Source organism: Serpula lacrymans (assembly GCF_000218685.1).
Source record: "Serpula lacrymans var. lacrymans S7.9 unplaced genomic scaffold SERLAscaffold_7, whole genome shotgun sequence".
NCBI classification, from domain to species: domain Eukaryota; kingdom Fungi; phylum Basidiomycota; class Agaricomycetes; order Boletales; family Serpulaceae; genus Serpula; species Serpula lacrymans.
This window is the reverse complement of record NW_006763296.1, coordinates 2,642,741-2,659,675: the sequence shown is the minus strand read 5'-3', so window position 1 is coordinate 2,659,675 and position 16,935 is coordinate 2,642,741. Positions and strand designations below refer to the sequence as shown.

Here is a 16,935-nt window from a genome sequence, read left to right as displayed (position 1 = left end):
GAGTTTGAACTTGCACTGGCAGTCCTACCCCGCGGTGTATGGTCATATTTTGCAGTACCACGATGGGAACTCACACATACTCTAATTCTGCAAATAACATGTCTCTCTCTGAAGAGGAGGAGGATGCTTATCATCGTACTCAGGATCAGAAAGTCATTGAAAATATTGGGGATTTTGATCCTTCGAAGAGGAGCATGCTTCCGACTGCTCTCGCCATGGTGTGCCAAGAAGAGGACCGACTCGACCCCAAATTCGGTCTTGTCCGCAACACAAGGGATCTCCTAGGTAATGAACCAGACCTCAAGGTCGCATTGGAGAAAGCGTGGATCAAGAAAGAGTTCAAGGATATAAGGAATCGAGGTAAGTTTATTCCAGGCCCGCTTACTTGGCACGATCTAGCAACTTGCTCCCAGATATATTACGCCTTCCGAGTCAAATTAGAGAAACTAAAGGGAAATCTCAGTCGCATAAAGGTGGTCATATCGCGGAATTAGGTAAGCTCGACTTGTGTGTCAAAAATTCACAGTCTCTCACAAATGCTATATGATGTGTAGACAAGAGTAGGTACTTACTGCTTCTCTACTTCAGGAAGACGCCACTTATGTTTCTATTACCAGTGGTCAAGTCGGCTTGGAATAAGGAATACACGGGGAAAATGCACATACTTCTCCTCGACAATCTTAATATCATAAATTACAGCTCGATTTACTCTGGCTTTGCATCGATAGTCCAGAGTTCGGGCACGGGGAAGTCGCGGATGGTCCACGAACAGGCTAAGTTCGTCTTCACTATCCCCTTCAATTTGCGCAACGAGGGATATGAATCATTCGGTAATGTTTTACTTACGATATTTAGACGGGTCTACTGATTTTAATCCTGTGGTCAGTTAAACCCTATCCTGAGCCCGACAACAATGTCCGCCAATTCCTCATCGGTTTCAAGGAGGTTTCGACAGCCAAAATTAACATAATCGTTTTTCTGGGCAAAATTTATGACCTAGCCTCTAAACGACTTAGTTCGTTGCTAAATGATAGCCGAATGAAGCGTCAAGAAATTGCTGAGCGTTGGCACAACTACCTTCAGGTTGAAGGAATCCGTTCAGCATTATATCAAGATGCTCTTGACGCCACAAAGGAATACCTACACTCGGTGTGTTTCTTCGCTTATTCAGATGCGAGTTTTTTGAATCAAATGCCTGATACTGGTGATGATATCCTCCTCCAAGGATCCCGGGGGCGATGTTGTGCAGGAAACGAGGAACAGGTTTACTGAACTGCTCAAAACCATCAAGGAACATACAGCCGATGAAGCTCCAGATGATAATCACGTGAAGGTTATACTATACTTTGATGATGCCCAAAGATTAATACCTTCACCTGATAGGTGGAAGCCACAGATCAATGTCCTTGAAACACTACAATCATGTCTGGCTGGCATGTATACAAGGTCAATTTTTGTCTTGTTCTTGTCGACGGTGGTGTCCAAACTACGTGAATATGCACCTATTTTACACCTGCCCAATTCCGCACGTTCTCGAGGGCCAGGTTTGCTCCAGGCACCGATAACAGAGGTGCCGTTCGACTGCTGGCCAGGCTTCCCGATCTGCCCTCACCTTTACAAGTTGGACGATCTTTCGAAAATCAGGTTTATGGCTCGGTTTGGTAGACCCCTGTGAGCTTCTCTGCGTTCATGGGCCCAGCATTGGTTGATTTTTGTCACCTATATTCAGTTACTGGGCTCTACTGGACGAGTCGTTTCCTGAGAGCGAGGAAATAATGTTGGACTTGATTCGAGCCAAGGTTGTCGGTCGCAGTGCTCCTGAAAGGCTACCGTCCGTAGGCGAGCAGCCGAAAGAAATAATCATACTTTTGGATGTTCGGCTCCTGCTTGATTATGAGTTATACCGTCACACGAGTGTCCATCACGAGGCCAACCTGGTGGCGAGGCATATGCGTATGAATTACTCTGTCCCGGAGACTCGAGACTATCTTCGCTCTAGCTATGCATCCGAGCCTATCCTGGCTGAGGCAGCCGCCAGAAATTTGGAAATGTATAGCGAGGATTTTACGGTGATATTGAAAGCCCTCGAAAACGGATTTAAAATGGGTCTGCTGGACAAGGGAGCGATGGGTGAACTTGTCGCGCGCTTGCTCCTCGTCTTTGTGCATGATCGAGCTATTAGGAATAGTTACTCCAAACCCCTAAACTACAGTCAGGGCGTCAGGTTAATCGACTTCCTGAAGGCATTATTCTCTGGGGCTTGGATGAACGAAATCATGCGGTGCACTCCAGACAACGTGTCCAGTGAAGTCACGTTAAAAGACATGTTCAAGGAGTCGTACGTTCGTTTCACGTATTTCGGGAAGATGGTAGACGACACTGGCACGACAACAGAGGCAATGTATGCTGCGTTCCTCCGGGGCATGGCGGTCATTACGCGAGACAATCAGCAGGGGGTGGACATCATGATTCCTATTCTCATGTGGGACAAAGAACTTTGCGAATATGTCATGACTGCGATACTTATTCAAGTCAAGCGGCGCATCTGTGCAGGATCTATCAACACATACTCGATTAACCAGCGAGACATCAACTTATTTCCTGACGACTGCATTTCCAAACAAGTTCAGAATGACGTTCGATCCAATCCCTACTTTGAGTTCACCTTGGAGAGGCCTAGAGAGAACTCTGGTGAGCCAGTGCGTCCTTACATTAGTCTAATCTTGGAGCTGGGTGTTCAGCCGAAGCTGCCCCGTGGTCCTGGCACAAACCCCCAAGTTTGCAAAAATCTTGCCAAAAAGACTGCTCTTGGAGCAGTACAGTTGGTCCAGACTGCTAAGAGGGGATCACATTCTACTGCCAAGAGACAAAAATTGGACCATTAAGGCACCCCATCGAAGATTCACGTCATCAAAGGAGGGAAGATTCGCCATCATCACGACCTTCATCCCCGTTACAATATCTTTGCTTACGGCTGCTCAAGTACCGTTTATAGAGACATCGATGGCGAAGATAAAGATGTCTTAGCTAAACTTCTCCGTACTCGTGATTTCCTTGCGGACCATCCTCGCCAGGACTCGAGATCACTCGAAGCTGTTCGAAGAATGAAGCCGTTTTGGAGTGCTGGAGAACCGAGTCATCACTGGCTCGAAAGTGACCTGTTGAACCCTAAAAATGCAATGGATGTTGATGAGGAAGATCAACTAGCTGGCTTCGTCATTGCGGGTTCCATGGAGGATACTCATGTGTCGACCTCTGACAATGTGTTTGACCTTGACGTAGAGACTTAGTATTGTATACATGCTTCCAAATTCCCGAATACCTGTCGCTCTGTAATGTTTGTACAATATATTTCTGATAGCCACAAAAAGGGTAAATCCCGAGGATAGAAACATTGCTTGCTGAGATAATGATACTCTGGGCGTGTATTATATGATATCGTGCAATCCAAGACATAGACAGGGACAGGGCCTCATTTTTCTACTGCAAGTCTTTTTTGATTTCTGTGACTGTTGCAACAATAACCAGGTCATTAACATTGATGTTCTTCCCATACAAGTGCGCAAGGACCTTCGCCGAGTTATCGTATCTTCCATATTCTACGAAGAACCTTGGCGACTCTAGTTTATGTAATAGCAGAGCAAGATATAAGATGCTTGGAAACAACGATACCAACCAATATGTTATAAACTTCTGTGGAAGCTGATGATAATGTTCACGAGAAGTAAGTTTGCGAGTGCTGGTATGTTTAACACCCTTAACGTACTCGTATTAAGCACGATAAATGTTCTAAACAAGACAGGTTCCAGACAACATTACATTATACGAGAAAGTTGGATACCACGGCTATGCAAGCATCCATGGCGTCCTATGTACCCAACTTCGTGCCCGCTTCCCATAGACGTACATTGGAATGGTCATCAGACAGACCCATATGTTGATACCTCCGATGGTACAAAAGGTGCGAAGAACACCTTGATTGATTCGATTGCAGGGCCATCAGTCATGTGAAAAAGTACCTGAGGGATCAGAACATACCTTGGGCAGTAAGCCAGGGGACAACATAGTAAGTCAAGCCAAAGGTAAACAGGTTCTTGATGCAGCTGCGAAAGATAGGCCAGATAATCGAGTCGTTCTTGTATGTAGAAAGAACTTACTTGATTGTAGCAAATGCTTCGGGTGCATAGTTCGAGTGAGCATCAACGACATACGACACCACCCTGTGGGAACGTTCATTGCAGATACAAGGAAGTTGTTCTTGATAATACTTGCGCAATAGAGCCTACTGCTTGCCCAAAATTGAGGAGTGAATAAAAGATGGCAGGACCGATCCAGAGCTCCTGCATATTGGCACTTATGGCCCAACCGAACCATCCAATGGTCGTCGCTAGGAGAAGGGGAATGACCATGAAAAGGCGGAACCTAAGTACGATTAGAATGGTATCAGTATCAAAATGGCTAAGATGGTGAATAAAACACACTCAGGCTCATAAACACCATTATTACGACGAGATAGCCAGGTCACAGACCAGTCAGACAGTGGTCCAGCAATAGCATTTCCGAGGATGGCCGCAATGAACGGTCCAACACCCGAAATAAGCCCAACAGGACCAGCCCGGAAATCGTACCCGTACTCGGGCGATGAGAAAAGGAGCGAGACAGAAACGGAAAGCGCAACAACTGTTTAAAAAGTGAATTTCTCGTCACGAAATCCAAGGATCATGACTTACGCCATCCACTTGTCGTGCCGTACACTAGTGTGCCCCATGCTACTGCGGGACTACACACTAGAGTAAATGGACGAAGTGCGATTTTCCAAAACTTTCCTTCAGAAAACCGGTGTCTAGAGTAAGGCAACAGTGTCCTCAAATATGGATACACGGTTTCCGTCCCTGTGTCAGAAAAACTCCCAGCAAGTTTGGAAGATTTTTCAACGTCAACGTCGATTACGTCTATATTCAAAGAGCCGCCCTTGTTGTGATCTGGCGAGCTGGGCTCCTGAGGAATAGGCTCTCTAGATAGAACCGGACGAACGTAAGCTGTCTCTGGCACGAATAAGATCGTAAGGATAAAGAGTATTCCACACTGATAAAGACCAAAACAATGAAAACAGCGTGAGTCATTTAACTTAGTCTGGAGCACAGTGAGATTTTCCCCCACCAAAATCGCTTCGACTACAAAGCAAATTCGCCAGGACCTGTAGCCTTTTTAATACCAAACAATAGGGCCGAAAAAAAATAGAACGCAACTGACACATCTTGTATGAGGTATCCGTTGACTATGGAAACACCACAAATGCCACCTAATAACGCAAACTGTAGTTTACTTGTCAATTTTGGCTGAAAGAATAAACTAGCAGGACTTACGCTCCAGACGGCAATCCATTTACCACGCTCGTGGACAAAAAATATATCGCTGGATATTTATGATTAATAGCCAAACTGAGATCGTATAGAATAAGGCTGCCTGCTCACGCAATACTGGCTTCAACTAAGCATTCAATAGGTGCCATGCCTATACCACCGATCACTCTACTTGCTGTCAGACTTCCCAGATCTTTTGCGACTGAGCTCCAAATAGAGCTGGCAAGTAAAAGTGCATTTCCGATTAAAAAAACTGGCCTGCGACCCCATATGACGCTGGCTGGTGCGGTCAAAATCAATACAAGGCCGATTGCGAGAACAAGATCTCCCGTGATCATGGACAATGCGTCAACAGAAGTATCAAGGTTCGTAGCAACCTGCGTGAGACCTGCGCCAATAATGGGGCCGAAAGCACCAACCACCCCCGCTCCATATGTCAAGGTGAGCATAAGCATGCATTTCCGCCAGAAGGGCCAGTTGAGCGGGTCGTTTGGGGAAGAAGATGGCCTGAGATATATACGTGAGAACGCAACAAAATGAAGAGATAGTAAAGGTCAATGTACTGTGGAACTAGGATAATGCCATCTTTCGAACGCTTCAAGGCAGATTCTGGGTGGTCAACAAGCTTCCGATTATGCAGGTCGTCAAGCAGGGAGGTTCCTGCACCATGCTGCTCAGAATGACATCCTGCAAACATGAAAAAGAAAAGTGCTGACCAGGTACATTCTCACCGAGATAGCGATCAGAGAGAATACCGAGGCCCATGACTGTTTTACACTGGTACAGAAGATGAAAACCTTTCGGACAAAGAACCAGGTCACTGTATGGCGTTCGTGGCCCTTATAAAATGGTATCAGGAATCACCCAGCGTTCGACTCCCTGTCATGGGAACAATGCTGCTGACGAGCGCGCGAACAGGACGGGTAAAGAATACAGGGTTTGCGCTTAGCCAGAGGTATCCCCACACTCTGGACGACTACAGGACGTTAAATACTCCACGAAGAAGCGCTTTCGAAGCCCTAAACACTGTTAAACTTAGCAACCCCTGATCAGGCTATCAGACGTTGGATTAACAATTAAAGCGAGCATACAATCATTCCCCATGTAAATCCCCCTCGAGTCTTCATGGTAACCCTCTGTTATGTCACGACAAACTGCAAGATCTGTCCGAGTCCCGATACATTTTGAACCGTCCATCGCGAGATAATGATAATAATCTAATCAAAGTTTTAGGAAGCTCCGCAAAAGTCGTTACTCACGCTATACAACTCGAGGCACCGAAGTCAGATCGACAGCAAGTTAAACACTCACACATTGCCGCATAAACGAAGTACCGAACACCATAATAACATATACGGTAGCATTATCTGATATTATGCTGAAATTCTTCGCAGATGCAGCGCTAAGTCCACGGATTCACAAGTATCCATGCACGTCCTGTTACTAAGTGGAATGGGTCGAATACCTTGTCATGCGCCACGATCAGAACGTTTGGTATAGTTTCGGGGCTATTCGTGGACCCATACTTGATTGCAAGTTCTGTTCTGCATTGCGTTCTTCACTCGAACCTTACTTATCACGATGAAAGACGAGATTTTCGGGCGCAGGTGTTAGCATACAATAGTTAAGCCAAGGCGGATAGGAGGGAGTGAGATGAAAACTTCCAAGTCATCGGCAATCTGCGCCGTGCGACAGTGCGGTTTGCGGCAGCTGTATGGCCAGTTGTTTCTCATTGCGCAAACGCCCATATCTTATCTTCGTAGCTGGTTTGCTTCTGATACTACTGTGTGTAATACCCAGACGCGTCTACACCACAAGTTAACATTCTGTCTGTTCCCAATCACTGAAGCCGATGTATTGTTCACGGAATATTAGTGCACATTCTAGACGTAAGGACACACCAGAGCGGCTCATACACAATCAACACCAGCCAAGAAAAATCCGAAAATTTTAACTTTAGTCACATTGTCGTGCTACTGCTATGCCCGCGGTAGATTGAGCCAATCAACTATTAAATGGATGGCTGCCGAAAGGAAGAGCTATCGCAAACCAACTGGAGAAGCAGCTGGCCGTCAACGACCAAAGGCTTGATTTTGGGTAAACAGGATATTTTTTCAATGAACAAACAAAAGATACCCACAAGCTTCCTGCTATATATACGGAAACAAAGGTACCATCGAACCCGGCCCTCATTGACATATCATCCACTTCAAAATGTTGTTGGAATGATAGTAAAGCAAAGATACCGTCCATGGAGCCGAAATTCCATCCGTAACACATGTAACATATGCTGACGCAGAAAGCAAGGGGGCGAGCATTGCGGCGTTGTGAAGCTGTATCCCTGAAGCATTTCTTGGGCGCACTATTCAGAATAAGGTAAATAAACCAAACTCTGCTGTGAATGTGGGGTCGACGAGAAATCATAACGCGCAATCTATCCTGCGGAACTTGACTGAGATAAAGTAATATGAACATGATACTTCAGATTCACTTCACAAGCTTTCTTTCCTTTCAAGGTATTTGCTTGAAACGCGATTTAATTTATGGATGGCTGCTACTGTTGAGAAAATCAATTATACTTCAGGTGCAACTTCTATTGTGACTCACCAAAGTCTTCGGTTGGAAGTTATTCTTCACTCATACATCCACGTTCTGAACTACCTTGCTCTTTGCTTGAAGTGTGTAGGAGGGACCTCATGAAAACGAGAGACATAAGTGATTCTCGATATGCGTTTCCATCCTTGTATACGTCTTGTGTGGAAACGACTCAAACAAGTCAAGGTAAAACCGCGGAAGATGCGATGGACCAAGACATGGCGGAAGAAAGCGAATGAATTGTCAAGAGGTTAAAGCACTTGAATCAATTGAATGAACATGGACTACATTCCTGGCCAGCAGTGACGTCTAGAGGTTCCAGTATGTTTGTATATGGATGCACGGGTGAGACCGATAACGGCGACTTCCGTTCGAATGGCCTTATCGCTCGGTGTCTCGGTATCGGATCGTGGCTTAGTATTGCGTTATGTAGGAACCTAAAATGAAAGCGATGACAACGGAAAGAGGCCACTGTTCTTCGTGGCAATCACGGAGACAGTTAAAGCCGAGCTCAGGGGGTACTGTGAAAGATGTAGTCTTTGCTGTCAGTGGTTACCGGGAGATGCATTTGAAGGGGGGACATCAATGCTGATGAGTGTCACGGTGGTCTGAGACCAGATTGCCACAGTTGAAGGGGCCAGAGTGAGTAACAAAACCGGATTATTATTCTATTCTTATTATTCTGGTCACGGAGGCGTCGAAAGAACGAGACATATGTTGAGGTTCTGGTACGAGCTGGACGCCATGCGCATCAGCATCAGAGAATGACAGATGATGAGAACAAACACAAAGATGGATCAGAAGAGTACGAGGACTGGCGTGGTCAGAACAGCAATTGGCAGAACCGCCACCTGGACCAAGACAAACAAGGCCACACAGCCGTCTCAGTCATCCCTGTCGCTTTGATCAACCAGCAAGCCCACCGCAAAGCAAACACACAGGTCCGCCTTTCTTTCTTTCTTTCTTTTCACCAACAAAAGCTCAACATATCTTTTGTTGTAGGTGCTTCACTTAAATACCTGCCCTTATTCTCCAGAAAAACTGACCGCTCCATCCAGATTGACGCCCAGGTCGATTCTCGCACACCGCTGCCATGCGCGAGTCAAACTTTGCATTTCCTGCACAGAACAGGGCTTGTGTCTGTATTTCTTCACAGCTTTATGATAGACGAGGTATTTCTCCTCATTTTTATCTATTTTTTTTTTTTTCACCTACTCAAAAAATGGTACTCCGCAGCATTGGACACCACCTCGCCACTGCCACTCTTCAATTCTCTCCACCATCTCACCTATCTAACATCCACTTCGCCTCGCATCCGCGAGATAATGACCATGGACGGAGGACTGGAGCGTCTCGTCCGCATGCTTCACGATTTCTGTATTTGTCCCCCTCCCCCCGAAAACCCCGCTGTTCTATATGGTCTCTTTCCGCCTAACTACCGCCCTCCGAAACTCATTCCAACCCTTATCCCTCAATCTTATGACAAGCATGCTGCTTATCGGTTCTCTCTCGCCTTCCAGTGTGTTGTCAACATCGGTGTACGAGGCAGCGAGCCTATCCGAAGTCGTGTTGTACAAGCTGGTACTCTTGATGTCGTAGGATGTATTTTGGAAGCTTGGTTGGCAAATAAAGGATTTGCCGTAGGTCCGAGCTCAAGTGCGACGGGTATGCCAAGAGAAACTCGCGAGCAACGCTTGGCAAGACGACAGGCGCTTGCTGAACAAAGACAGCGGGAGGAAGCCGCAGAGTTGACTCGTGCTCTACAGAGGCAAATCGCCGTCGACGAGTTAATCAGACTCGAGCGGGCAACTACAGTCGTAGATGTCTATAATCGGGATGTAAGTTCATTTCATGGCCATGTTCTTTATGAGATGTCTAACACTACCGACTTAGGACAACTCAATGACTGATATATCTATCAATCATATACCTTCTAATGGGATTGGTATTATTACCACAAACCCACGTCCCATCGCCGCACAAGATACTGATCCGAATACTTCTACCGACACCTCTACGAATGCAACCCCTATAGGTTCTGGTACACCAACTGGTACCGTTCTCGTCAATAGCCGAGAACGCAGTGGAACTATCATTGCTCGACCGAGCTGGGATCAACCTGTTGCAGGGGGAGCTCGTCATCGAGCACATCGCGCGCGGGAACATCGCCCTACCGATTCGTCACCTCCCGGGTCGACCGACAACTCTAGACCTGATACCGAGACAGAAGACGATGGAGACGTCGATATGGATCGTTCTCGAGATGGGGATGATACATCTGTATCACCCCGACTGCGTCCTACGAATCTCTCTGCGACTCAGCGACCACGAAGGGCTGTGGGTATCGTCTCGGATGGGCCAGATGCCGCTCCCTTGGAGGTGAACGCAGATGCCCACATTATCATCAATAATGGACAAGGTGTCGAGGATGGGATTGTTTCGCTGGAGCCGAATGATGATTTCGCTATGGGCGCACCTCCAGGGGCACCTGGTGCCTTAGATGAGACCGTAACTGCACGTAATCTTCGCGGTATGGATCAAGTAGAAAGACGAAACCGAATGGCTCCCGATGCCACCCCTCGAGCCAATGCCGTCAATCTTCCCACAGCTCCTACCATGCAGAATACGATCCCAAGCAACGGTACAGTACGCCCAAACCTTGCCCTGCCACGGGGTGATCATGCTGGAAATGTTGCAGCTACTACAATGGGACGAACGTCAAGTCACAGCGCTCACCATCATCGAGAATCTGACGCTGGTCCGTATAAGGATGAAGACGTGCTGCTCAGTCTGCAGTTGCTTGCGTACCTGAGCAAGTATCCACATGTGCGTCAGGCTTTTTATAAGCCCAGGACATCTTTCCATCCTGCTAGCGTCAATTTACCAAATTCACGTACAACGCAACAACAACCAGTGGCAGGACCTAGCAACGTGCGGACTGCACCTCCTGCCGTTGCACCTGTCAAAGAGTCTCACGGATTTTTTCGCGCGTTTTCGTCTGCTACCCGCGGTAAAGAAAAAGAGAAGGCACTAGCCGCTATTTCCAATCCTTCAGGGTCTTCTCCTCGGATGACAAATGTATTCTCACTTGTCGAACGGTTCACGTTCAGGCCTAGTTCATCCGAGACTGATCTACCCAATCCTCCTCCCAAATTGCCCCCTGAAATCCAGTACTGGGCCGGGGTCATTATGCGGAACGCTTGCCGGAAAGACGATAGCCGAGGAGGCATTCGTCAGTGTGCCAACAGTAAGTGGCGCTAGAACATGTACGGACCTACAATGTCTCATTTTCTTCATTCTTTTTTTGCAGTGCTTTGCGGACGATGGGAGACGTATCCGCGAGAGTTTGCTAAATGTAGACGGTGCCGCAAGGCGAAATACTGTGGAAAGGAGTGTCAGAGCACAGCTTGGAGCGAGGGACACCGTTTCTGGTGTAGCGCGAAGGATGGTGATGATGATGCGGATTTGGTTTCGGAGCAAGCAAATGGAGCTTCAGAGGCAAGCGATGGGGTTGTAGGGAGCGGTGTTACGATTGCTTCTGGTGCGACAGTTGTGGGACGGACGGATAGGCGTCTAGAGCGGCATGTACGAGAGCGTACGACGGCTGGAGCGATTCCTCCTAATACTGAGGACATTGAGCGGGCACGGCTAGCTGGAACTGGACCAAACAATGCCGCTGTTGCTTCAAACCGCACTGCTTGGTCGAGATTTGATGTGCACCGCCCGACACAACATCCCAACCCAGGATATGTTCCCCCAAGACCACATGCTGCATTACGTGAAAATTCACCATTGTCGAATATTGATACGGCAGTCAGTCGTCGACGGGCTGAGACAGTTTCGGGTGCAACTACTCCTCCAATTGTTGCCCCCGTGTCGCCTTATCCGCTTCCCGAAACTGGACGAGCAGGTGGTCGCACGCCTGACGCTGACGTTCCTGGCCCTTCGAGGGATCGGCGTCGTGTGGACAATTCTTTCTGGGAGTCTCGGGGGGACCAAGACATGATCCTTGGTTAGGCGCGAAAGATACTAATCTGATGTTGGCATTTCACACTACTCCTCCACACTTCATGGACACGGCTGTATGCCGTGCGTATGGTACTGGTTTGGGCTGTTGGTGTCTGATACCTAGATACCTATACTACTACTACCTCCTATGGCAGCACACAATCTTTTTCGTAGTTCGAGATGATTCCCCCTCACTGTTTTATTTTCTTTACTACTCTGCTTGCATCACAGTAAACTATACACATTTCTGATATCTATCGAGTTTATGACAACTGCGGGTTAGGCCTGGACTACTAAGAGACTCTTTGCACTGAATATCTCAGGGTTTTCTTTTTCGTCCTTTTTCGTCGGCGTCACGTGATGTGTGTGACTTATTTGTGCCGAGCAAATAAAAACTTGAGAAAAAGTCGGGAAAGTTCTACGCGCAACTTTTCTTCAGCTCAACGCTAGTCCTGCTTTTGCTCCAGCTTTCTATATACTATGGTAAGCCCCAGTCAGCTTCTGTGTTCAGTCAGGCATCTAATGTATCTTGATGTGTCCGTAGGCTGCCCAGGCAACGTTCAAATCCATCAAAGCTGTCATGCCTCTGCTTGACCGTGTCTTGGTTCAACGTTTTAAGCCAGAGACCGTGAGTAGCTATCAGTATCATTGCAAACCTACTCGTACGATGTTCTGCTTAGAAAACTGCGACTGGGATCTTCCTCCCTACGTCTGCCACCAGCAGCCCATTACCTGAAGCAACTGTCATTGCTGTTGGACCGGGTGCCCCAAACAAGGAGGGCAGTGTTGTACCAACATCGGTCCAAGCTGGTGACCGTGTATTACTTCCTGGATGGGGTGGAAACTCCATTAAAGTGGGCGAGGATGTACGTTTTTCTGACTAGTTATACCCCGCTCATTATTTGCATTTTTGCGGAGTTAGTTGTTTTTTTACTGAGACGTTATCATTCTTTTTAGGAATATTTCCTCTTCAAGGACTCCGAGATTCTCGCCAAGATCCAGGAGTAAGGTTGATGGTGGTTGTTGTCTGTAGTTATGGTCGAGCTGGACAGGTTGGGCCTCGACATGGGGGTGGATTAAAAGTTTGCCGTCATTTAACCATGTTTATTCATTAATTGCTCTGTTCACTGCATTTTATCGCAATCTATTCACAAGCATCCCCACTCACACATCCGTTGCCTCGATGCTGATTAACGTTATTACTTTGCCTCGAGTCGGACGTTAGGTCAGGGCAGAACTTTGTGATATTGAAGGAGCAGGGTGAACATGCTGTATGCTTGCGTCTTTCCTTGCTGCTACTGGTGCCCCACTGCCGTCTGTATTTCGTCAGATAAACGTTTGGCGCCTCATGTTCAAACCGCGCCTAACGCAAAGGGCTAAGTGCGACGAGCGTGTCGCACAAATTTCTGAATGGTGCTATGATTGAGACTGGATCCCCGGAGGTCATGGTGGCGACACCCGCAGTAAGCCCATGACGGGAACAGGATTAGTGATTATCTAGGTTCACACAGTGCTGGCCAGGCTCTTTTCAGCTGTGGTCCGGACAAAGGTATGGACACATGCGATGGGTCCGCTCGAATCTCGTCATGCGTTTTAGTAGTGACAGCAATGAAAACTGAGTTATCAGGTGATCCTGAGCTTCGCAGTATTTTTTGGAGGGTTCCAGAAGGCACGTCAGACATATTTTTGGGTGCGGGTAAACGGAGGAAGCACAGTAATATGATTCCATAAAGCGTGTCTGCAGCAGAAAGCAAAATGAGTGGCTGATGTCGGACCCGGATGTGGTTTCGGCCTGCAGCGCCCTGTTGTGTTCTGTCAGTTGGCTTAGTAGTCCGCTTACCAAACCCTTCCGAATCACGGCCCCCCGCTGTTCACGCCATGCCTACGATTTGCCTTGAGCTTATATAGAATTGCTTGTGTCCTTTTATACCGCATCGTCACGTCCTCTCTTTCCATCATTCCCTCTCGCCACTCCACAGGGAATCATGTCAAGGTCGCAGCACGACGTCGGTCCTAACGTCATGGATGCCTCGCACGACGCCGAGAAGGGTCGTCCAGAGAGTCGTGACTTCAACGAGAAAGAATTTCTTTCCCGTCAATCCGCAGAGGCTGCCCAGCGCAGCACAGTAAGATCTGTATGCCTCGTTATGACTTGCACCGCTGCTATGGTAGTAAACGTGAGTGATTGCCGGAATATATGCTCTTCATCAACTCATGTGTTCATGTAGATTTCGAATTCAACAGCTGTATCTATATCTTTACCAACTATCGGGCGGGACCTTGGCATAGAAGAATACAAGCTACAGTGGCTAATATCCGCTTATTCTCTTAGTTCTGTAAGTTTTATCTCCATATAAAATTAATTGCCCACCCAGCTGACCTATCATGGCAGGGCTGTCTCCTTTTGTTCTTCGGGCGTCTCGCAGACTTGTACGGCCGAAAGAAAGCATTCACTTTGGGTACCTTGTGTCAAATGGCATTCTCTCTTGGTTGTGGATTTGTACAAGGTCAGTACTTACCTTACTCAAGTCGGATTCGCTTACGTATTTACGAACCACTTGCTCAGATGGTATAACGCTCGATGTTCTTCGAGGCTTCCAGGGTCTCGGAGCGGCTGCTACAATACCTTCGGCGGTGCGTGGGAACATTTCGCGCTGCTTCTTTGCTTCACATGTTAATTCAATTTATTAGCTCGGAATATTGGCCCACGCGTTTCCTCCATCGAAAGCTCGATCCATAGCTTTTGCTACCTTTGCTGCTGGTGCGCCTGTTGGTGGCGCTTTTGGTACTATTATAGGCGGTGTGCTTACCCAACTCACCTCGTACGTCATTTCCACCATCAGTGGCGACAGATCCTGACGTGATGCTTCATACTTTAGGGAGACGTGGCGTTCAACTTTCTTCCTGGCTTCCGGATTGAGTGCTTTGTGTTGCATAGGCGGCATATTCTCCTTTGATGCCGATAAGCCTTCCATGGAGGCAGATCGGCGAGTTGATTGGATAGGGGCTGGTCTCGTAACTGTAGGTTTGGTATTGATTGTGTTTGTCCTAAGTGAAGGCGACATTGCTCCGGATGGCTGGAAAACTCCTTGTATGTTTCAAAGTATCTATTATCGTATCTCACCGTGACCTGACATTCACACCATCTAGATATCATTGCCTTGCTCATTATTGGTGTTATCTTCATCGGGGTGTTCCTCGCATGGGAACATCATTTGGAGAATGTCATGAACGATCCTAACAGAGTGAAATCTATTTGGTCGCCACCTCCTTTGATGAAACTCTCTATATGGGGTCGGGCCAACGGCAGAATGGCAGTTATTCTTGTCATAGCATTCCTTAACTGGAGTGGTTTCATGAGTTGGAGTTTCTGGGTGCAGGTATGTCTACCTTTATCTGTGGTAACCAGCCATCCCAGCTAATTTAAATTATCTTTAAACAAAGTTGTATTATCAGAATTACCTCCAGCTTACACCAGTCCGCACCATGGTCCGTTTTATCCCTATGTTTGTCACGGGTTGTCTCTGCAACTTTTTTGTGGCGGTCCTCGTTGGACGGCTTCCTATGGTCATATTTGCTGGTGTGTTGATTATCCCACGATATCCCGGCTCTTTGGCTTATCAGTTTATCATGTGTTCTCCCACAGTCAGTGGCACGTTACTTACAGCGTCTGCCGGAATCCTATTCGCGGTGATCAACCCTTCAGTAACATATTGGGCATTCGGGTTTCCGTCGACTGTATTCTCAGTGTTCGGCGCCGATTTCGTTTTCTCATCCGGGACAATATTCATTGCAAAGATTGCGATGGGCCATGAGCAGAGTGTTGCGGGAGCGTTGTTCCAGACTATGACACAAGTGAGCCAGCGTCATCTTTTCATCTTTGTGTTGTTGTGCTCACTGTCGGGTGGAGCTTGGCACCGCGTTTGGTCTGACAATCTCGACCATTGTGTTCAACAGTACCGTCAACAAGGAGTCTCTTGCGCTTGGCGTTGTTCCAAATATTGACGGCACAAATACACCGCAGGCTGCCCAACTGAAAGGTTATCGCTCTGCACAGTGGACCGCTTGCTCATTCTGCCTCTTCGGTGAGTTGGCTCCTATCTCATCTCGGCTTGTGTACATGCCAATTTACCGGTGCCTTTTAATGTTTAGCTGCATTACTCGCAGCTGTCTTCCTTCGTGGCGTTGGCGTCGTCGGCCACAAGAAAAAGGGAGCTGATCATGATAGCGAGAAGACTGTTATGGATCAAGCACCACAAGGCTCCAGTGTTAGAGCCAGTCCCGCCCCGGAGGCATAAAATCTTGTTTCTAATCCATGACTTTTTATCTCATCACGCCAATCCATACGAAATATGGACGAACGGAGTGATAATTGTTTTTACACATACTTAATTAACTGCCCTCATAGGACACACTTACGTGCTTACATGTCATGACTGGACGCGTTTTCATGGTTAGCATATCTTTCTTGCAATCATGACTACGTGGTCGCTTATATATAGAGCTTCGTTTGGATGGTTTTTTGGTGTTTAAAGTGGAATGTGTTCTTTTCTTCTTTCAAAGATCGCTAACGTATATATTCTTTCCCCATCTTCCATTGCGCACCTTCTCCCGATCACCACAGCATCCATCCTACTTTACATTACTTTATGCAACTTGATGGTTGTTTCTTTTTCTGTAGCCTTTTGAGCATTGTTTTCTTGCACGCAACTTAGATAGGCATTCAACATGGTTTGAATACATATGACAATCTGTTTCAAGGGTACTTAGTTATCATTTTACGAAGAAAAGCTGGAAAAGACGAAATATTAATTCGTTCTGGGTTTATATTCAGTGACGTGACATGTCTGTAATCATGTGACGGAACTAGTCACGTTCCACGCTTCAGTGTCCACCACTAGTTAATTAAAGCTTCTCAAGCCAGTAAGCTTTCAGTGCGAACCAACACCAGCGCATATATTTTCCATAT

The 16,935-nt window shown here is 47.1% G+C and overlaps 6 protein-coding genes across 6 annotated transcripts; 4 read left to right on the top strand and 2 right to left on the bottom strand.

Moving 5' to 3' along the window:
- Positions 1-98: 98 nt before the first annotated feature.
- Positions 99-3,290, top strand: SERLADRAFT_438637 (uncharacterized protein; the record flags this gene model as incomplete). The annotated part of the gene is made up of 7 exons (XM_007318989.1): positions 99-360; positions 414-494; positions 555-830; positions 887-1,149; positions 1,226-1,671; positions 1,730-2,816; positions 2,901-3,290. The coding sequence occupies 7 exons, from the start codon at positions 99-101 to the stop codon at positions 3,288-3,290; spliced, it is 2,805 nt and encodes a 934-aa protein (XP_007319051.1).
- Positions 3,291-3,846: 556 nt separating this feature from the next.
- Positions 3,847-6,128, bottom strand: SERLADRAFT_438636 (uncharacterized protein; the record flags this gene model as incomplete). Its single annotated transcript, XM_007318988.1, has 10 exons — positions 3,847-3,974; positions 4,039-4,103; positions 4,158-4,220; positions 4,372-4,422; positions 4,482-4,680; positions 4,731-5,085; positions 5,367-5,415; positions 5,475-5,870; positions 5,927-6,023; positions 6,080-6,128. 10 exons carry the CDS (start codon positions 6,126-6,128, stop codon positions 3,847-3,849), a joined length of 1,452 nt encoding a protein of 483 aa, XP_007319050.1.
- Positions 6,129-7,204: 1,076 nt separating this feature from the next.
- SERLADRAFT_469085 (uncharacterized protein) lies at positions 7,205-8,262 on the bottom strand (the record flags this gene model as incomplete). The annotated part of the gene is made up of 4 exons (XM_007318987.1): positions 7,205-7,449; positions 7,504-7,802; positions 7,855-7,920; positions 7,971-8,262. 2 exons carry the CDS (start codon positions 7,785-7,787, stop codon positions 7,368-7,370), a joined length of 366 nt encoding a protein of 121 aa, XP_007319049.1.
- A 2,164-nt stretch (positions 8,263-10,426) lies between these two features.
- Positions 10,427-12,241, top strand: SERLADRAFT_469083 (uncharacterized protein; the record flags this gene model as incomplete). The annotated part of the gene is made up of 2 exons (XM_007318986.1): positions 10,427-11,205; positions 11,269-12,241. 2 exons carry the CDS (start codon positions 10,491-10,493, stop codon positions 11,973-11,975), a joined length of 1,422 nt encoding a protein of 473 aa, XP_007319048.1.
- A 147-nt stretch (positions 12,242-12,388) lies between these two features.
- SERLADRAFT_391099 (uncharacterized protein) lies at positions 12,389-13,132 on the top strand (the record flags this gene model as incomplete). The annotated part of the gene is made up of 4 exons (XM_007318985.1): positions 12,389-12,449; positions 12,511-12,594; positions 12,647-12,832; positions 12,924-13,132. 4 exons carry the CDS (start codon positions 12,447-12,449, stop codon positions 12,972-12,974), a joined length of 324 nt encoding a protein of 107 aa, XP_007319047.1.
- A 728-nt stretch (positions 13,133-13,860) lies between these two features.
- On the top strand, positions 13,861-16,841 carry SERLADRAFT_469074 (uncharacterized protein; the record flags this gene model as incomplete). The annotated part of the gene is made up of 11 exons (XM_007318984.1): positions 13,861-14,143; positions 14,195-14,302; positions 14,359-14,473; positions 14,533-14,600; positions 14,658-14,788; positions 14,846-15,057; positions 15,117-15,346; positions 15,411-15,546; positions 15,613-15,821; positions 15,877-16,051; positions 16,119-16,841. The coding sequence occupies 11 exons, from the start codon at positions 13,952-13,954 to the stop codon at positions 16,262-16,264; spliced, it is 1,722 nt and encodes a 573-aa protein (XP_007319046.1).
- Positions 16,842-16,935: the final 94 nt, after the last annotated feature.